Below are 18,635 nucleotides of genomic sequence, written 5' to 3'. Positions count from 1 at the left end.
GGGGGGGAAATGAGCAGCCGGGCACAGGAGCCCCCTGCGGCCACAGGTTTTGCAGTATAGGACAGGCTGGCCCTGCAAATGAAGTTCTCTGTAAGGAAAGTTGATAACCTAAACACTTAAGCCTTTGGGTTCAAATATTCTTTTGAAGTATTCCTGAAAGTTTTTGAATGAAGTGGTATTTTTGCAAAAAAGGTAATAAAGACAAAGTTTTTTGAATAACATAAGAACATAGTACTGCAAAGGGCTTCCTGGGCCATCAAATCCAGTCCCTTGCATTGGCAGGCCATCACTAAATGAAAGAATTCCCAAGGTTGTCACTTGAAACCCTTCTACACTAAAAGGGACAAAATCCAAAGCCCCAAGAACACAGTGACATGCCATGGGTAGCAGTAAGGGAGATGAGGGTTGCGTTTCTCAAGGGTTGGTCTTAATATCTCCCCTACTCTTCCCCAACTGGGGATTGCCCTGTTTGGGGAAGAGGCCTGGGGCTTTGCCATGCTGCTCTCCTTTTGTTCTCCAGACCAGGGGTGCCTGGTGTGGGGAAGGCATATGGAGCCTTTCCTCACTGCTCCATTCCCCCTGGGAACTGGGAAGGAGTAGAGCTGACACTGCTTCCCATGCCTTCCCCAGACCAAGAGCACCCTCAGATTGCAGGGGAAAGAGGACAGATGCAGGCTGAACTCCTGGACACTCCCTCTCTTGGAAAGATTGCTACTGGTGGAAATTTCTCAGTTGGTGGCCTTGAATTAGAAACTAAATTGCACTCAGATACCACAACCTTCTGATAAGGTAGGGGGGAGAATTGTCTTTGTCAGCACAGGAACTAATACTGACCCCAACTGCTCTGTCCACTATCGGGAACAGATAAGAGGTTTTTACTTCCCACAACTTCTTTTGACAGATGTTGGCAGTAAAAATGCTTGCATGTTAACCTAGATTTATAGGACAGCAGCAACACCCCCAGGTTCCACGCTTATTTTAAGTCATCAGGTGCCTTAAAATTGCATAATTTTCCATTCTTTTAGTGTTCATCTCAGAGGTCAGAGCAACCACAGACTGACAACAGAACAAATGCATGGTTTATACCTGTATGGGTATATAACATCTCTCTAATTATAGATACATATACGCTCCCCCCCCACCCCACCACACACACACACACTAAATTATATGTATATGCACACATATACAGATCACACCATACTTATGTCGATACCGTAAGTATGATACTTCATAAGTTAACAGCTACAGGTAGTTTTACTTTCCACAATGAAAAAAGCTTCCAACATACTCACCTTAGACAGGTTTTTTTTTGGTTAATATCTTTGAACATCAAAAGACAGAACTACAGCAACCTGAAGCAATGTGCATAGACTTCACTACAGTTTCCCATAGCAGACAGGGAGCTTCTTTGGTCCATTTTTGCAGCATCAGTGCTCTGCCGCACAAAAATGGTCATTAATAATATGGTTGGTTTCATACCCAAGTTTGCAGCCAAGTAATTACCAAGTTTCCCAGTTGCAAGAACAACAGAAATTTGAAATAGGAAATCCCTCTCTCAGAGATATCTAGTTGGTCTAATAAAAGATATCATCTTTACCATGAGTTCTGATTCCTCTCAGAAACAACACTTTCACTGTCACCACGTAGTATCTTGGACCGGCACTGAGTATCACTAATGCACACAGCTTCTTTCAATTAGCTGATCTCAAAAGCTCAGAAGATTGATTTGAACACATCCCGCTTCAAATCTCACATTTTAAAAATGCATCTTGCCCGGTTTTGAGGTAGGGAGGAGTCAGTGGATTTCACATAGTATGTTCTCTCCAATCCTTTTCCTCCTCACTTGCTCATGTCCTCTCTGTTTATTAAAGGGCTGTCCCATCTACCTAGGTTCCTAAGTGGCCATGTCACCAGCATGGCTAGGGACAGACATTCAAAAAGCCAGAGCCTGAATTGATTCAATCTTTGCAGCTAACTCTAACCTGCCTAGGTTGAACCATTAGGTTGAAACATTCACTATTAAATCCAGAAATGCAGGCACATGCCTACAATGGCTCAGGCCAGGACCTGGGGGGAGGGAGGGAGGGTGCTAAAGCATGCCCATAGCTGCAGGGAAGCTGTGCTGGGGGGATGTGGTCAGCCCTGGCAGTAGCCTGAAATGAACTGGCTGGGGAGGGGGGGGGTTAGTTCCCCCCTCCCTGTCCCACCAGCACAGACTCAGACTGGAGCCCCCCCCCCTCACTGCTGCAGTGGTGGTGCCGAGGGCATGGCCCCCTGAGGCAGAGGAGGCAGGGAGGGGGTTTATTGCCCGCTCTGTTCCCTCTGCCCCTAGGGCACCACAGCCAGGGTCCGCTAGCCCCGACCACCGCCACCGATCACTCCCTGCGCGGGGCAAGTGGCAGCCCTTCACTGCCCCAGCCTGCCAGACACCAGAAGGAAGGGGGAATAACCCCCCCTCCCTGCCCCCTCACCTAAAGGGCCATGCAGGTTAGCCTCTGGCCGTGCCCTTGCCCCTGCAGCTGGAGCGGCGAGGGGCAGCACTCCTTTTCACGGTTTGCCACAGCGTGAGCCTCTTCCCGGAGCGGGGCCGCACTGCAGGCAGGTGCGGGAACAAGGGCGGGAGTGGCAGAGGTGCTGCAGACTGCACAGGGCAAGCAGTGGCAGCGCTAGGGAGGTTTGGGGGCTATATTCACCCCTCCAAGCCCCGGTGCCGCTGCTTGCCCCACGCAGTCTACTGCAGCTCTGACCGCCCCGCTCTTGCCCCACCGGGAAGAGGCTCACGCTCTGAGGCAGGAGCAGGGGTTGCAGGCGGAGGTGAGGGGAGCAGAACAGCACTGCTGGGCCAAGCTAGCTTCCCCTCACCTCTAGCAGGTACTCTCCCTCCCACTCCTCCCCCTGGTGCACTGTTTTGGGGCACTGGAGGGGGGGGAAAGCTTCAGCCTGGGGAATCTGGCTGGGCCAGACAGGGCTGTTCTGTTCCCCCCACCTCAGCACCGCGCGGCAGAGGGAACTTCAGCCCTGCCCCTTCAGCCCAGCTCCGGCTGCTGTCCACTCTCTGCATCCGCCCGGTGCGATGAGCAGCCCCAATGGGCAGAATGGACAGAAGGTGTCCAGGAGCTGGAGGCAGAGCCCCCTGCGCTGGGCAAAAGCCACAGGGCTGAAGTTTCCTTCCTTCCCACCCAGAGCAGCGCCGCACGCCAGAGGCAGCAGCAGCAGTGGCCGCAGCAGTGGCAGCGAGGGGGGCAGAACTGCCCCCCTGCAGCTTGTGATGGGGCTGCACCCACTGGGTGCTGCACAGCACTGGGGGCATGGCTGCAGCTGTGGTGGGCAGCTGCCAGGCTCAGGGCCCATCAGCACCTCCAAGCTGGCCTGAGCAGCTCGCTACCCGGCCAGCCCCTGCCCATGCTGCCGGGCTGGGCCATCACAGAGCAACAATCGCTGGGACATGACAGCACTATCCAGCCTGGGTGCAGGGACCCGGGAGTAATCTGGTGGTGCAGCCCCCGTGGCCCCATCCCAAGCTGCAGCCCACTAGGAAGAGTCCAGCCCCTGTGGACTTCCCATCTACGCGTGCCCTCAGCAGCATCCACAGGCTGGCCTGGCTCAGCCCCACAGCAGGCAGGTGGATGGTGGGGCCATGCTGGCTGGCTCTGGCCACGCTCCCTCCCCTGCCACTGGAGTGGGGAGGGGGGAATGGCTGACAGGGGCTGCTCAGCGGCCAGGCAGACCCCAGCTGCCAGTGGGACAGGGGATGAAGGGAGAGATTAAATCCCCCTCCCTCTCCCCGTTTGCTATGGGGGCTGCTAGACCCCCACTGCGGTCCCCCGGGGAGAGATGGGAGGGAGGGGGGAATAAACCTCCTCCCTGCTCCCTTTGCCTCAGGGAGCCATGCCAGCTGGCATCTCGCCTTGCCCCTAACCCTGCCCCCACTCCAGCTAGGGAGCAGAGGGGCAGGGCCAGCCCTGCTCTCCGGAGCAGACAGCACAGCCCAGCCCAAGGCTGAAAAGCATTCTGGGATGCTGGGGGACTCTGGTTTAACTTAAACCAGGAAGGGGTCTGGGACAGATGCTGCAGAAATCGGTTTGACCCAAATCAGTTAAGTCTGATACTACATTCAACCAGGTTTGTCTTAAACCAGTTCTGGCCATTTTGAAACTTTATGTGCAATGAACTTATGCTCTGTTACAGATTTAAACCAGTTTCTGATTACTTAAACCAGTTTATGTGTAACACTTGTCCCTAGCCCACTTGACTAAACCCCTCCCCAGGGTAAAAACAATAGCAGCGATTGATTCTTGCTGGCTGGCAAAGACAAAGGAACATTGATCGTCTCAGTCTAGCTCCCATGAAAGCTCCATACCCTAAGACACAAAAGCTTCCCCTAACTGCTCTACTAACCCCTGTGCTACCACCATTCTGCTGCCTCCTCCTGTCTATTAAGAGATGTATTAGCATAGCAAGTACACAATGAAAGCACATTCAGAGCTGCTCATCTGTAAGATGAGAATAATTAAATTGCATAACATTTCAACTATCATTTAATTATGAAAGTTGGCAGTAGAGGCAGGAGTGGAACTCATATCTTCTGGTTACACATTTTGTGCTTAATGCACAAGGTTGGATGCCTTTTGGACCAGGTCTTTGGAGCCAGCAACCACGTATGGGAGGCTCCAGAATTGCTGGTCAAGAGCTTCAAAACTTAAGGGATTTAGCAACTAGCAACTTCCACTGAAGGACCTGGAATTCTTAGTGCATTTCAGTGGCAGTCACATGATTAAATCCCCTTCTCGGTTTGAGGATTCACAAGGACTTCTGGGACTTGCTGTGCTTCACTTCTTATGTTAAAAGGTTCAAGTTTGACCTTTATTATATGAAGTTCAGGGAGCCTGCAAAATCAGGCCAAATTGAGAACCTTTAGTTCTACTAAACGAAGCAGAAATGTTAAATATGTTTTAAAAAATCCATTCTTACACAGAAAAGATCTAGCTGGATAATTGTTTCAAGCAACAAATCTTCATTTTCTGGAACAGTTCTGAACAGCAAGACTCATACCCATGAAAGCAAGCTTTTCTAACATACTTCTTAAGGATAACTGGTCTCCTCCATTCACCTTTACTTACAGCAGTTCCAACATTAAGAACTGCATAAAAAATTTTCTGTCATAGGTGATGCCAGGCATTGTTGCTGTCGGGAGTTATATCTCCTTACTGCTCCTTTTCAGGTGCTGAAGGCATGAGGCTAAGAAGGATCACACTAAAATTCTGAGGCCTACAATCAATCCGACACACCTGTGTATGCGTCTTTTCACCTCTCATGTTTATGGTTAATATTTAGCTAATTACACACACACACACACACACACACACACACACACACACTTCCAACACCCCACACACTTTGGTCCACCTGAAAGCAGTAGACAAACCAGGACTCACAACGTTGAGAACATTAGGTATTAAGGAAATATTGCCGAGTACAAACCTCTTCTTTCGTTTTCTTATTTTCTGCTTTAAGTTCTTCATATTCACCAATAGCTGAAAAAAAAAAGAAGAAGAATATTAGTATATTTTAATAGTAGACCCACCTTGACAGCTCCATGCATTGAAATGCCATCAACTTCCTCAGACTCGTTCATTTTAAGGCTGTTACTGTCAGCTATTTAGACCTACTGCACGTTATAGACCAGAGAAGTTTAGCCGGTAACTCCTGCAACACAAAGCATCTCTTTAAACTTCGGGCACCTGGAACATGTGGGTGCCCCATCCTCGGTTAAATAGAGTTAAATAGAAGCATATCGATAGGGAGCAAAGATTACAGGGAGCTCAGGTCTAGCTTTATCATTTCAAACCCAAGTTAGGGCACATTATGGATCAGCTAGAGTTCATTTTTTATTTGCCATACTATTGGTAGGTGTTTATATGGTCCCATCATCGTAGTGTCTGAACACCTCATTCTTGCATGTGTTTACCCTCATTAACAGCTCTGTGAGATGGGGAAATCATCAGCCCCATTTTACAGAAGGGGAACTGAAGCGCAGGGAATGCCTCAGTGAAACGACTTGCCCAAGGCCACACAGGAAGTCTACGAAGAAACAAGAAAACAAATGTGGATCTCCAGAGCCCCAAGCTAGCCTATGGGCTGGACCATCTTCTTCCTGCTGCCATAAACCATGCATAGGCATGAATGTAATCCTAGAAAACTAGGATTTGGAAACACCGCTTGTTTGTATATGGCGATTATTTTAAATGTACATTTGAAAGCTCTCGTTTGCTAAGCCATACCATGCACATACCATTGCTTAGAGACTTCATCCCGCACAGACCAACCCCTCAGTTTTGTTGTTCCTTTATTGTGTGTACGTAAAACAGACTGCTTGGCTGCCAGGACAGGCGCCACGTATATTGTATCAGAATTCCAACCCCCCGAGCATTGGAGAAATAAGTAAAAATATGCAAAAAGAAATATTATGTGAACCTAGAAGATGTGCATGTCGCTAAAACTAAGACATCTGAACGATATGATTGCTAGAGCCATCATCTCATGATGATGATAGAGCCATCATCTCATGGTATCTATTCACCATCTCATTTGGGTCAGTTCACGAAAGAAAATGGCACCAATTCGACTTAAGCCAGGGCTACCTAAATGGAGTTTCCCCAAACACAAAGAAATTTAATGCAAACAAATTGGAATTAATAGTCTGGGGGCAATTGTATGAACAAATAACTGTCCCAAAAAGAACAACCTCACATCAAAAAGAGGTGGCCCTACACTTCCCAGGTGGAGACAGAATTAACTCAGGAAGAAGAGTTGTGTCATGTGGCTGTAATGCTTTTTTCCATAAGGCAGCTGGATTTCCTGGAATACACCAGGAAAGCCAGGGCCTAAAGGTACTATTTTTAACTAAATCAGTTTAATGTAAAAAGAAATCTTCTGCTTCTGTTTAAAATGGGTTTAAGAACAATTAGGCATTGGCAAGCTCAGAAATAAGCCATTCTTAAAAGCAAAACAAGGGTGTTTACAGTCTTTTGCACCACTTGTATTTAAATTTAATTTAATTTAATTTAAATACCATTTTTAATTAAATTGCTATAACTTTCTCCTGTAAATATGATCTGAGCTAATAAAGCCTTCATGTGGTTTGTTCATTTTAAGTATTTATATGGTCGCATCACACGAGCTTCATCATTCTTTGTAATTTATTTGTCCTCAGCACAGGTCCCAGAGGTTCATTTTTCAAATGGGGAACTGAGGTACTAAGAGACTAATGGACTTATCCAAGGTCATGTGAGAAGTCTGTGGCACAGAAGGGAATTAAGCCCTAGGTTTATAAATCCTACATTAATACCCTAACCATTGGATCATCCTGCCTCTTTGCATATGCAGATTAGCCAACTAAAATTAGCAAGAGCCTACTGTTTATATTAGCTACAAAAGAGAACTCATTAATGCTCAGTTCCTTAAAAAGAGCCAGAAACTCTATCCTGCCATTAACACCAGCTGGTGATGAGAGTACGGAGGAAATTACTACTCTTGGCTACGGCAGTAGTGAGCATTCTCCTAATATTCAGCAAATATTCTAACCAAGAAGAATAACCACACTTGTTTGGCACTGGCAGCTCCAAATCCACCGCACAGACAAGCAAACCATGACAAGTATATCAAACCCACTACAATTATGACCACAAACCACATGCAAACTCATCAGTAGTCAGCAGATTTGACAGTAAAGAAAACCACAAAGGAAAAAAAAATGTAGATGCACCTGAAAAATTTGGCAATAAAATTACGTTTTCTCACAGGGGATTTCTAATCAAACTGACAGTGTCCATTGTTCCATAGGTAAGACATTTTTAGCAGTCTCCCAGTATTGGGTGCAAGAAAAGATCCAAACATGATGGTAAATATACCCCTTGGAACAGACTAACAGTTTCTAGGTATGTTTAAAGAGAAGCACACTTGCCGTTTAGTACTTGAAAACGACTGGACATCCAAATCAGTTTTAACCTGGACTTTCTTTTCGGTCCTACCCTTTGTAAGGAGTAACCTAAAAACTACTATGCCTGGCCCAAGCAAAAGTAAATGTTATGTAACAAATGCCCATTTGCAATAATAAGGAGGAGACAGTTTTAAATAAAGAAGGCTTAAAAACAAAAGCAGAATTAGAGGACTGGGTTAAAAAGCTTATTAAAATACTAAAAATTACACCCCTAGATGGAGAGAAAGTATGCTAATAAAACATACATGTATGTAAATAAAATACATAGCTAAAACACAGGTATAAAAACATGCTTAGTAAAAAACTTTTTGCGTTACTTTTTTATAACCAATTAGCAAACAAAAATACTTGTGTAGGTTTAAAACCCCTGTATAAAAAATGCTTAAAATTAGAAATCGGTGTGCTTGTTACGTAAAATAATTCCACTTGCACCTTTTATTGCTAGCAATAAATCTTCTTTATACTTTCACCCCTGGTATCTTTATTGGCCTTTGCATACCGGGCACAATCCCAAACTTGAGCTGGGGCTCAACACCTTTAGTTAGCTGCAGATAATCAATCAAGGGCTCTGCAGGTACAATAAGTTATTGACACCAGGAAGTTACACCGAATCCATATAATACCCACTTACTTGTCATGCAGTAGTGTAGTAAGATAATTTTTCACATCGCATGGATAACAGCCTCCAGACGAAATAAGGAGAATTTTCAGGAAGAGATTTATTAAAAACTTTCCATCTAACGGAAGGTCTAATGGTGATCAAGAAGTGGCATGCAGCAGACCAGAAATGGGAAAGGCAACACAGCGACACATAGGGCATGGAGCAGAAAACAGAGCAGCAGACTGGGCAGGGAGCACAGACAGGAAGCAATAAGAAAAGCAGCCAGTTGAGCAGGAGAAGACAACCAGGGTGGCACTCAGGGAGGGTGTGGGGCTAATCTGCCAAAAAGGTTGACCCCCACTGACCTAATGTAGCTTAACAGAGCTACTGAAGAGCTAACTCTTCAGGGAGTATGGGAGCAATTAAATGAAACTGTGCATGTATGTTGGGGGGTGGAGGGGAGTATACATGTTCCTTGCTGTGGATCAGGGTCTTTGGTTACAGCAGCAGGAGGCAAGACTGAGCAGTTACATATCTGATACAAGATGCAGTTATCTTCTGCCAGAGCTGTTATGTATGTTTTTCAAGCATTAAATACTGAGATACAAAACACATCTTCAACCACCTAATTTCAAGGTAAACAAGACTAAAATGTCTACAGAATTCATCCAGGTCCCAAACTGCACCAGGTACGATGGTGACTTGCTTAAACCTTCATTGCAAGTTAGGGGCAGAATCAGGATTCTAAACAGTGTGTACACGCTATAATGACAGTCACCACAGTATCGGAGCAACTCCAGGTTTCCTGGCCCACACCATGTGCCAGTCCATTCAGATTATGCAGGATGTCAACTACTGCACAGTACAACTGAACTAGTTTGGCTGAAGAAAAAGGTGCTCTCTTTCCAGTGAAGTTTCAATTGATATTATTAACACCAGCAGCCAGAGGAGCAAGAAAGTGGCAATGTTCCACCCAACATTCCCCCGTCATTGTAGAGTATGCATATTTTTGCTCAAAAGTTAGTAGCAGCGTAATATCAAATGACTCCAACCTGCCTCTATTGTAACTGTAAGCCTTCAGAACAAGCACCCAAGGCCCGGTTATTATTGCTATATAAAATATGGGTATGTCATAGTTTTCATAACGATTGTCCTCATTCGGCTTTGAATTTTACCAGGGGAAATCTGCAGTAACTCTCCTGAAGTCGAGAGAGATAAGCTGGTGTAACTTGTCAAGATCAGAACCATGACCTTTATTCCAGGCTTTCCACCTGCAGACTCATAAACATTTTACAGCTTTCATTCAAGCCTGCATTGACCTAATGTAAGGAAGGAGAACAAAGGTGTTTCGAGTTGAAAACGGGTCTGCCGCCTAACTCAAAACAACTTCCTGACCCGCCTTTTTTTAAAAAAAGATTCAAACTATAAATTTTCTAAATAAATTAAAAAGAGTATATATGCTGTGATGCAGTGAGCCTACACATAGAAAATACATTCACCTGTTCCCACAATTCAGTTGTTCCAGCAAAAATAGTTAATAAGCTTCAGCTGCACAAATTTTAGCATACAACTAAATCAAAAGATTAAGAGACAAATGCAGTAGCTGTTTTGTTATTAGCAAGGTTGCAGGTATTTCTTCCCTGAAGCTGAATTTGGTAACAGTAGATTGTGATTAGATATTTATTATGAAAATACTAGGAGTGTGTTTATTAATTGAACTATATCATAAAAGCAGAAGTACATAGCAAACTTGCTTTACTGCAAACATTAGCCAAAGACACACCTACATCGATGAAACAAAGTGCTCTGGGAGTGCCTCTTTCTACTTTTGGTCAAGCTGTTAGAAATTACTGATAGTTTTCAAATTCACATTTTATAGGTCAGGAATACAACGCATTCTCAGATGAAAGCAAAATATTTTACTTCTGCTTTAAAGAAAGAACATTCGAGATGGTAATATTTGATCTTTAAAAGGCAGCTGAAGGTGTGTGATGTGAAAAATATGACCCAGCTATATGCATACATAAAAGGAGACAAAGCAAAACAGGAATTCTAAGCTTCATATGTTGTTAATGCAGCCCATAGTATTTCCTCTGAGAAATGGCTTGCAGACATACCACTGAACAGGTAATTACAGTGTCAGTCTCCAGAGAAAACAAATATCCTGTTTCAGTGTGTGATCATAAATCAGAAGAGAAGTTATAGAACAAATCTAAACCAATAAAGATTTTCTAGCAAGACATGTATACAACAATGAAACAGCGTATTACTTACCAAAAACATTAAAGACCTTAAAGTTTCAAGATGCACAGCGGGGGGGGGCTGAAATAAGGATGCACAGACAGCCCCAGTCCCAGCACTTCCTCCTTAGTGCCAGGTTTGCAGCCTTAACATTCATTTAATGTAGTTTTGTATGCAATAGCCTGGATTTGAAACAAAAAGCAAACTGAAACAGAAATGCCCCCGCATGGAAATTCCCTCTCATTAACTCCCACAAGATTCGTCAGCAGGGATGGAAGCTTGAAAACCAAAGCACAGAGTATTTGAACCAAAGTAGCTAGCAGCAATAGTAGGTTGGCATCTCCCCAATGTACTAGCATAATAGGGAGATGGGACACTTGGCCATTGGGTTTCACACCTGTTGGCTGAAAGCAGAAGAATTCACCCTAGGAAGATTGACTTCCATGCCAGGCTCTGAGAGGTGTATACCTGAATGATTGCAGGTATTTCTGCCTCTGTCCCTCCCCAACTTCAAGACTGACCTTGTCTGCAATCAGCATCATCCCAGTCTCCACTCTTCCCCAACCACGTTTCACATTCTAGTCCCAGGTTTCATCCCCATGTCCCAGTCTCCCAGTGGAAACAAAGACGGGGAGCACTGAGCAAAGAACACAGCAGTATTTTCACGAGGAAAAAACAAAAAGGTACACCCCTGACCCCAGAGAAACTCCTCCTTAATTCCAAGACTGAACTTAAAACACAGAGGCATTACAGCTTCGCAATAAAACAATATTTTTAACATGGGCAAATGAGTAGATAATCCCTCCAATTTCATTCGGAATGACAACCGAATGTTTATTGCTGAAATGTTTGTTCATCCTCCCAAGAAAAATATTCATCTTGTGGCAATCACCCAGCAAGGCAAATCTCCGCCAAACTTCAACTATTTGGAGTAAGTCATAAGCAACTGAAAATAGGGCTGTATTAATTAGAAACCTAAGGCAACCTTAACTAGAGGCGGTGGGATCTAAACCAGCCTAATGACTAACTGCAATGGCTGACCCCAAAGTTTCACATTTTGCAGCTTTCAGGCATCATTTATGTATCCTCAAGGGTATATTCTTGTAAGTTTGCTGTGTCTATGATAAACAGATGTGTGTGACCTCTAAGCACTGTGGCTGAGTGTCCTTCCATGTCAAACCAACCAAAGATGCCACTTGACCATTTCAACCCTGCTCATTTAATCAGGAATGAAGGAGAGCTGTCAAAGGAAACAAAACTCATGTCATTGTTTACTCCTCTAAAACAAAGCCTGGTTTGCACTAGAAGGAATTTGCCACTAGATGCAGCTTATTGTAAAAAAAAAAAAAAAAAGACAGAACGCTTCTGTTGGTGTTGCTTACTCTGGGTCCCCATATTAAATAGGCTATTCCAGAAAAATCACTCTTTGCCAATAAAAAATGCAACCGCCTAGCCTTTTACCAATAAAGGAATGTCAATAAAAAGAAAAATCACAAGCCTAACTGATGCTGGCAAAAGTTTTAAGGACAGATCTGTCATAAAGGGGCTGCTGCCGTTGAGCGTCTAGTTTCAGAAAGCCCAAGATTATGTCCAAGAATCAGGCCATATTTCTGTCTCTCACTATATTTATCAAACAATGATGCTGCTTTTATACTCATGCACGTACAGTCATGCGAGGGCCAGCTGACAGCTGCCATGGACATGAAAGGAAGGTCAGAGGGCCTGCTTTATACTTCTAAGCTGAGAGGAAACTTAGTTGTAAGCCTAAAGCCAGGGAGCCAATGTCCTACAGAGGTCGGTGCAGGAGCAGCGCACACGGTCCCCCTGGAACAACAGGTACTTCGGCTGATCCCCTCTTAATACTGCTAGAAAAAAACAATATTAAGCTCCACACACCCAGTTTACAAGGTGGCTGGTTTGTCTAAACGTGCTGCGGATAGCCAAATGTACGCTAAGTTTCCACACGAACCATTGTGTTATGGAGACAGAAGGAGAACAGCACTCGGGAGCAGATCAGGCAGATGCCCCGGCATCTACAGGACTCGATCTGCCCTTCTCTACAGATCGGGTGGCTCCATGGAGTCAAACTGTCTCTTGCACAATCAAGCTGCTCCTCCGAGGGAAGACATAATTGGAAAACTTCCTTTGATTGACCTCATGAAGCTTCTTGGGGCCTTGGCCTATTCTACTGTTTATCCCTCCAATTTCTGTAGACAAAATACCTATGGGAATACACTATTGTTTTTCTGTTTGTTGAACTCCCTAAGCGACTCAGCTTCTTCCATCAGAAAAAAAGTCAGTCTGCCACTAGATGAAAGATCCCTCCAAATGTCTTGGATTACAATGCATGCTTCCAAAAAAAGCCCCCCAAAACCCGGACATGTGAGCTACAGAATTGTGTTTCTGGCCTAACAGTCCATCTCTAACTCAGCCCGCAAAAAGAAATTCAGCTCTTCTCTCGGCAGTGGGGAGCCCACACTACACCACAAGAGAAGGTATTGTTATCAGATCACTTGCTTTTGCTGCACAGATACAACAGGAATGGAGTCATGATCTCAAAAGGGCAAAGGTGAGAGGGGAAATAAAAAGAAAACAGAGGAAAAAAGTATTCTTAGAATTATGGTTAATGGAGATGCTTTGAACAATATCAAGAGAAAAGGAACAGACATTTAATACCCCTTCTAATCAAGTTAAAGAATTGCCAAGGAGAACTAAAATAAGGATTTAGTGGAATCAGCATGTGACAAAAATGATCTAACAGATCTTCAAGCACAATCAGGAGATGGAGATCCGTCACCATGCCAGGTTTCAGGCTTTTAACATAACACCCACCATTCTGTCAAATATGTACCCCACTAATGGATATCAAGTGTTTGTAAATAATATGCACACGTGCACCTACAGCTGTGTGTACATGTGCACAAAGCAACTTAGACCACACAGTGATACATCCTTGTGTTAAACTGTATATGTGTGCAAAGTTACATATATGCTAAAACATTTCAGGATCAGAACCAAGTTAGCATCCCATTATGCAGCTCTCCTTGCACTGGAAGGGGAATTAAATTAACCATTAAAAGAGTGTACAGATGTGTATATCTTTGCTGAATTTTTATCCAACTATGATAAAAGTACTCATCGAGGATTTGGATCAGCTGGGAAATGGTAATCACACTAGAGTCTATAGAAACAGGTTCATAAGCACAACAAGATTTGCAGTGGGCTAGTATGGACAAGGTATACCACACCCAGATTAAACTGGACAGAGATATAAGTGAAGTTCTGGCTCAAACTCCTGCATGTCTCTATTAAGGATCATGATGACTTCAGAAAATTACAATAGTAGTTCTCCAATGGCATACGTGAAGGTTATTACTGAAACACACCTCTTCACATGGTACTGACTTTTTCAAAGATTTCTGGCATAATTTTTAATAATTTTTTGGATCTGTTCAAAACTATCCAGATGCACTGATTGTCAGGACTAAAAAACTGATTCTTCTGTCATTCTAATTTATTAAATACCATTGACAATTTTGGAATTAGATAAAGCCTTCCACAGACATATGAAGAAAATCCAACTGCTGATGCCGGAGTAAACTTCAATAGTTTGTAAAGGTAGCAAGACATTTAATGTTCCCAATGACATTTAGGAGCTATTTCTTTTCGTTTTAATTTTTTTTTTATTCAGACAACTATAGTAACAAAATTCTAACACAGGCGTTATAAACAGGAACTGCATGCAGTTGAAATTATTACATGTTTACAAAGGAAATCATATACAATTTTCATTACCTGTACTATCAATATTATGAGTCTATATGCAAACATGACATTCAGTAGTATTCATTAATATCCAAAAATTCTGGCTAAAGACTCTGTCTTACTAGCTGCTGAATTTTTGTCCTCTGCACAGGTCAGAAATGGAATGAATATTTCTAAATATCTATCCCTCTTTTATGTCTTTTCTTTAATCTAACCTGATGGTGACACAGTTTCTCCATCACCAGAATATTTTGGGAGCTATTTCTAAGCAGCTGATCACTCTAGGCACTGTGTGCATTCGCCTATGCTGATATCAAGTGAAAAACAAAGTTACAATGACGGCTGGAGGGAACCCTTAAAATTAAAATGACTATGAGTAGAGCCGCAGGAACCGAACTAAACTGGGCCAGGTATTCAAGCATTGTCATGATACATTAGAAGTTTGTTACTGTACCTTGGATTCCTACAACAAACTCTTTGCTTTTACTTCAAGGACTAGTTTGACTGCCTGCTTTTATTTCCAGAGGTATTTTATTTCAATTTAAAGTCTTCACTATAGGTATTTTGAATGCAGTTTAAATGAGGTTTTGCTTTATGGGATTTTCCAGGCTGCCAGTCTGAGTATCTTTGGATAATATTTAGATTTACAGCATGCTCGTTATACCGGTTCAAATCACTTCAGTAACTTTTTTATACTAGCAACATTACTTTAAATCTAGGGTATCCTCCATAATGTGTTTCTTCAAGACATTTGCCTTAAACTCAATAATCCAGCAAGCCAAAGGATGCTCAGCACCAGGTATCCCACCGAAACACAGAGGGCCTGGAAAGTTCACCCGCCTATTCACCGCTGGTGAGAAGAAAGTGCATCTTTCATGCAGACAACTTCAGTGTCCTTGTTGCCACTCATAGCTTTGCCCACCAGCAAAGTCAAAATGTCTAGACACCAGTCAGCTTCACAGGTGCTAATGAGAGTTGTGTGGGCAGCAAAGAACCTGGCACGTCAGTTTAAATCTATTAAAGCTTCCTGGGAAACCTAGAAGCTGCACCTAAAATATCACAGAGGGTGCTCATGGACTTTCCTGGTGGCCTTCTCCAACGCCGTTCATCATCCCTTGGCTGGTCTATTGAATTGCCTAGTCAGATGGCACATGAGGTATGCTTTTCAGTTCTGAAAAAACAACTCTCTCAGACCGCTCTAACAGCAGAGAGTTTGCTGAACTTCACTCACACCCTTTCAGATCCACAAGACACTTTTTATAAGTCTTGCAAGACAGCAGCATTACAACCCAACATCAAAACTAGCCTTTAATCAAAGACGGACAGGATTCTTGACCAAGTTTACACATTTGTTACCCACAGTGCTTAAGCAGAGACATCTGGATATTATGTTTGGAAAAATACCACAGCTTAGTTCTATATAAAAGTGGAGATAAAATGTAGACACCTTTATTCAAGCTACCCAGTGCTTACAGTTAGTGGTGTCCTGTAAATCAGCTTTCTTTTGTCATGTAAGGAAGGTCAGAAATGTGTAAAAGTCTTTTCCTCCTATCTGCAATATAAATGGAAAACTGCTTGATTTAAAACCTTTCTATAACAAAAGCAAGTTTAGCATTAACTGTATTCAGATCATTCCAGTTAGAGTAATTTTTAAGAATCTAATAGACTTTTCATCATTTAGGCTACTGACTTGGGCATTTCCCAGTTAGGTTTGCTGCTCCAACTGACAATGGGCGCAAAGCTGCAATATTTCAAATGTGAACCATAAATTAATTATATTTTCAACTGAAATAGTTCTCTTACGCAGCACACTCATGTATTCACTCTACATTTTTGCTCAGGTTTTTAGCAGCAGAATAAAATTTCCTACATTTGCAGCAAGATCTTGATCTACTGCTACTCTTGAAAGTGCCCCATTTTTGCAGCAGAGGTGAATCTAGAACAGCAAGCCCTGGAGCTTCAATGCCTTTTCCTTGAATTATTTCCTGGACAGCTGTAAGTTTTATTAGATCCTAAACAGTATTATGGCTGCCTGGCCAACAAATCCGTACGCATCAAGGATTTCATGCCAAGAGTCCATAAGGGCACTACATTTGAAGCCATTTTAGCAATTTTTGTTTTTTCAAAGCACACAGCTAATAGTCCTGGTGGTAGAAAGCAGTGAGGCCTAATTGCATAGAGCAACTCATTTTCAATCCAACTCTTTGGTGTTATAAAAACTTGCATCCATTTGAAAATTACAAGCGTATACTATAGTTGGACTTATTCATCAGCCAAAATTCAAACTGGATCCACAGCTAATTCAGAAAGTGTGCTAGTTATTGGGTATTTACAGAATGGATTGGGGGGGGGGGGGGGGGGAGGAGGGGGGGGGCAGGATAGTCTGAAGTTTTAGATCCAAAGTACGAGGAACTCAGCTGAGATCTGGTTCAGGAGCTACCAAAACTTCTGCTCTACAGACTGGGTAATGTTACAGATCAGACTGAATTCATAGACAACCAAAGCATCCGTGTGTATCACCAGACCTCCATCGTTCCAAACTCAAGCAAAACAAAACTTCCATCACACATTTCAGTCCAATATATTAATTAATGCAAATCAGTCCTGACTTTATTTTTTTAAAGTTCACCTGGTGACTTTCAAAACAGAGCCGTTTCATGACACAGCAAAGGCAGATTTTTAAGCACTGTTATGGGAGTGATAATGTAATGCACGCAAATAAGATGCATGTTGTGGCATATATCTGCTGCCAAATTAAAGGCGGGGTTACTAACAGTTTTGTCAGAGCGGAAGCTGCAGCGATCAAGTTTGTGCATGACTAATTCAAGCAGCTGGCAAGATTAGTTCTTTCAAATCATCCAACTACTTCTAGCCTAACCCAAACTCCATGCCATTTGGGTTTTCTAGTCACATAATGCTGGGAAGAGACATCAGCATCTAGACAGCCACGTGCTAGACACCTTAGAGGATGGCGGGTAAGGCAGCGGTGTCAAGCTCATTCAGTATCAAGGTCTGAATTCCTTATCTAATGATAAACTAAGGACCTCAAGGCACAGCAGGCCTCGCACCAAAATCAGTGGGACGCCTGTCCACAGATTAAGAGTACAATATCATTATTCTGCGGCAAATAAACTTTTCCTAATCTACTTCTTATTGAGGAAATCAGGGGCTAGGTGAACTAGTCACCAAAACGCCGCAGGGGAAAATCAGGAGCAACGGTCATAAACTCTTAGAAGAAGGTTTCAGGCTGGATATAAGGAAAAACTTCCTCCTGGTTTGTGTGCCCAGACTCTGGCATAGACTTCCAGTTGGGGTGGTGCAGGCCCCTACCCCGAGATCTTCAAAAGGAGACCGGACGCACACCTTGCAGGGGTTACCTGGACGCACACCTTATTTGACCCCAGCCATCTTTCCTGCCCAGAGCAGGGGGTACTGGACCCAATGATCTCATTTGGTCCCTTCCAGCCCTAAACTTGTGTGCATCCGTGCCATCTGGCACAAACGGCCCTGGGACTCGGTTCAGAAACGCGGTGGCCCGTTACCTCCCTCCACGAGACCGCTGCAGGTAGCAGGATGCCTAACCCACGCGCAACACATCCGCATCCAGACACGATGCCCATCCTTCTTCTGCGCGCCAGACAGACAGACAGAAATCCCTGTCGGGAGCTTTCTTCAGGGATCCGCCTGAGGGTTTCAGCGCAGGATTATTTTTCCCTGGGTAACCAGGTGCCGCTGGCAAAAGGCCTGAGCTAAGCCGGGCACGTGTCCCAGCATTTCGTCATCCCAAATCGCACAGATTGCAAGCCAGTCACTCCTGAACAAGGGGCAGGGCTGGAGCAGAGGGGAGGGCGGCGGGGACCTGCACAGGGTGCGGGTAGAGGGAAGGGAAGGAGAAAACCTACGGGGGGAGGAATTGAGCAGCAGACAATGGGGTGCTGAAGGGCAGCAGCCCCGGGGGCTTTGTCCCCACCCCTCCCGGCTGCAAGAGGCCCTTACCGCGCTCCTTGAGGCTGGCGATGCGCTGCA

General features: G+C 44.0%; 1 protein-coding gene across 2 annotated transcripts in view; it reads right to left on the bottom strand.

The window, feature by feature from the left end:
• SHTN1 (shootin 1) overlaps window positions 1-18,629 on the bottom strand; it is a 106,076-nt gene extending 87,447 nt beyond the window's left edge. The window contains exons 1-2 of one of the 2 annotated variants that reach the window (XM_006020550.3): window positions 18,606-18,629; window positions 5,485-5,537 (exon numbers count right to left, since the gene is read on the bottom strand). Coding sequence is in view for 1 of the 2 variants with exons in the window: in XM_025200183.1 (XP_025055968.1) it covers window positions 5,485-5,537; window positions 8,634-8,640 (60 nt within the window). In the remaining variant the exon portion in view is untranslated. Of the gene's footprint in view, window positions 1-5,484; window positions 5,538-8,633; window positions 8,651-18,605 lie in introns of those variants that run through there. The other variant, XM_025200183.1, reaches the window with a different exon arrangement.
• Window positions 18,630-18,635: the final 6 nt, after the last annotated feature.

This window comes from Alligator sinensis, unplaced genomic scaffold (assembly GCF_000455745.1).
Source record: "Alligator sinensis unplaced genomic scaffold, ASM45574v1 scaffold527_1, whole genome shotgun sequence".
NCBI lineage: Eukaryota > Metazoa > Chordata > Crocodylia > Alligatoridae > Alligator > Alligator sinensis.
The sequence above is the reverse complement of the archived record's forward strand: the minus strand, read 5'-3'. Positions and strand labels throughout refer to the sequence as shown.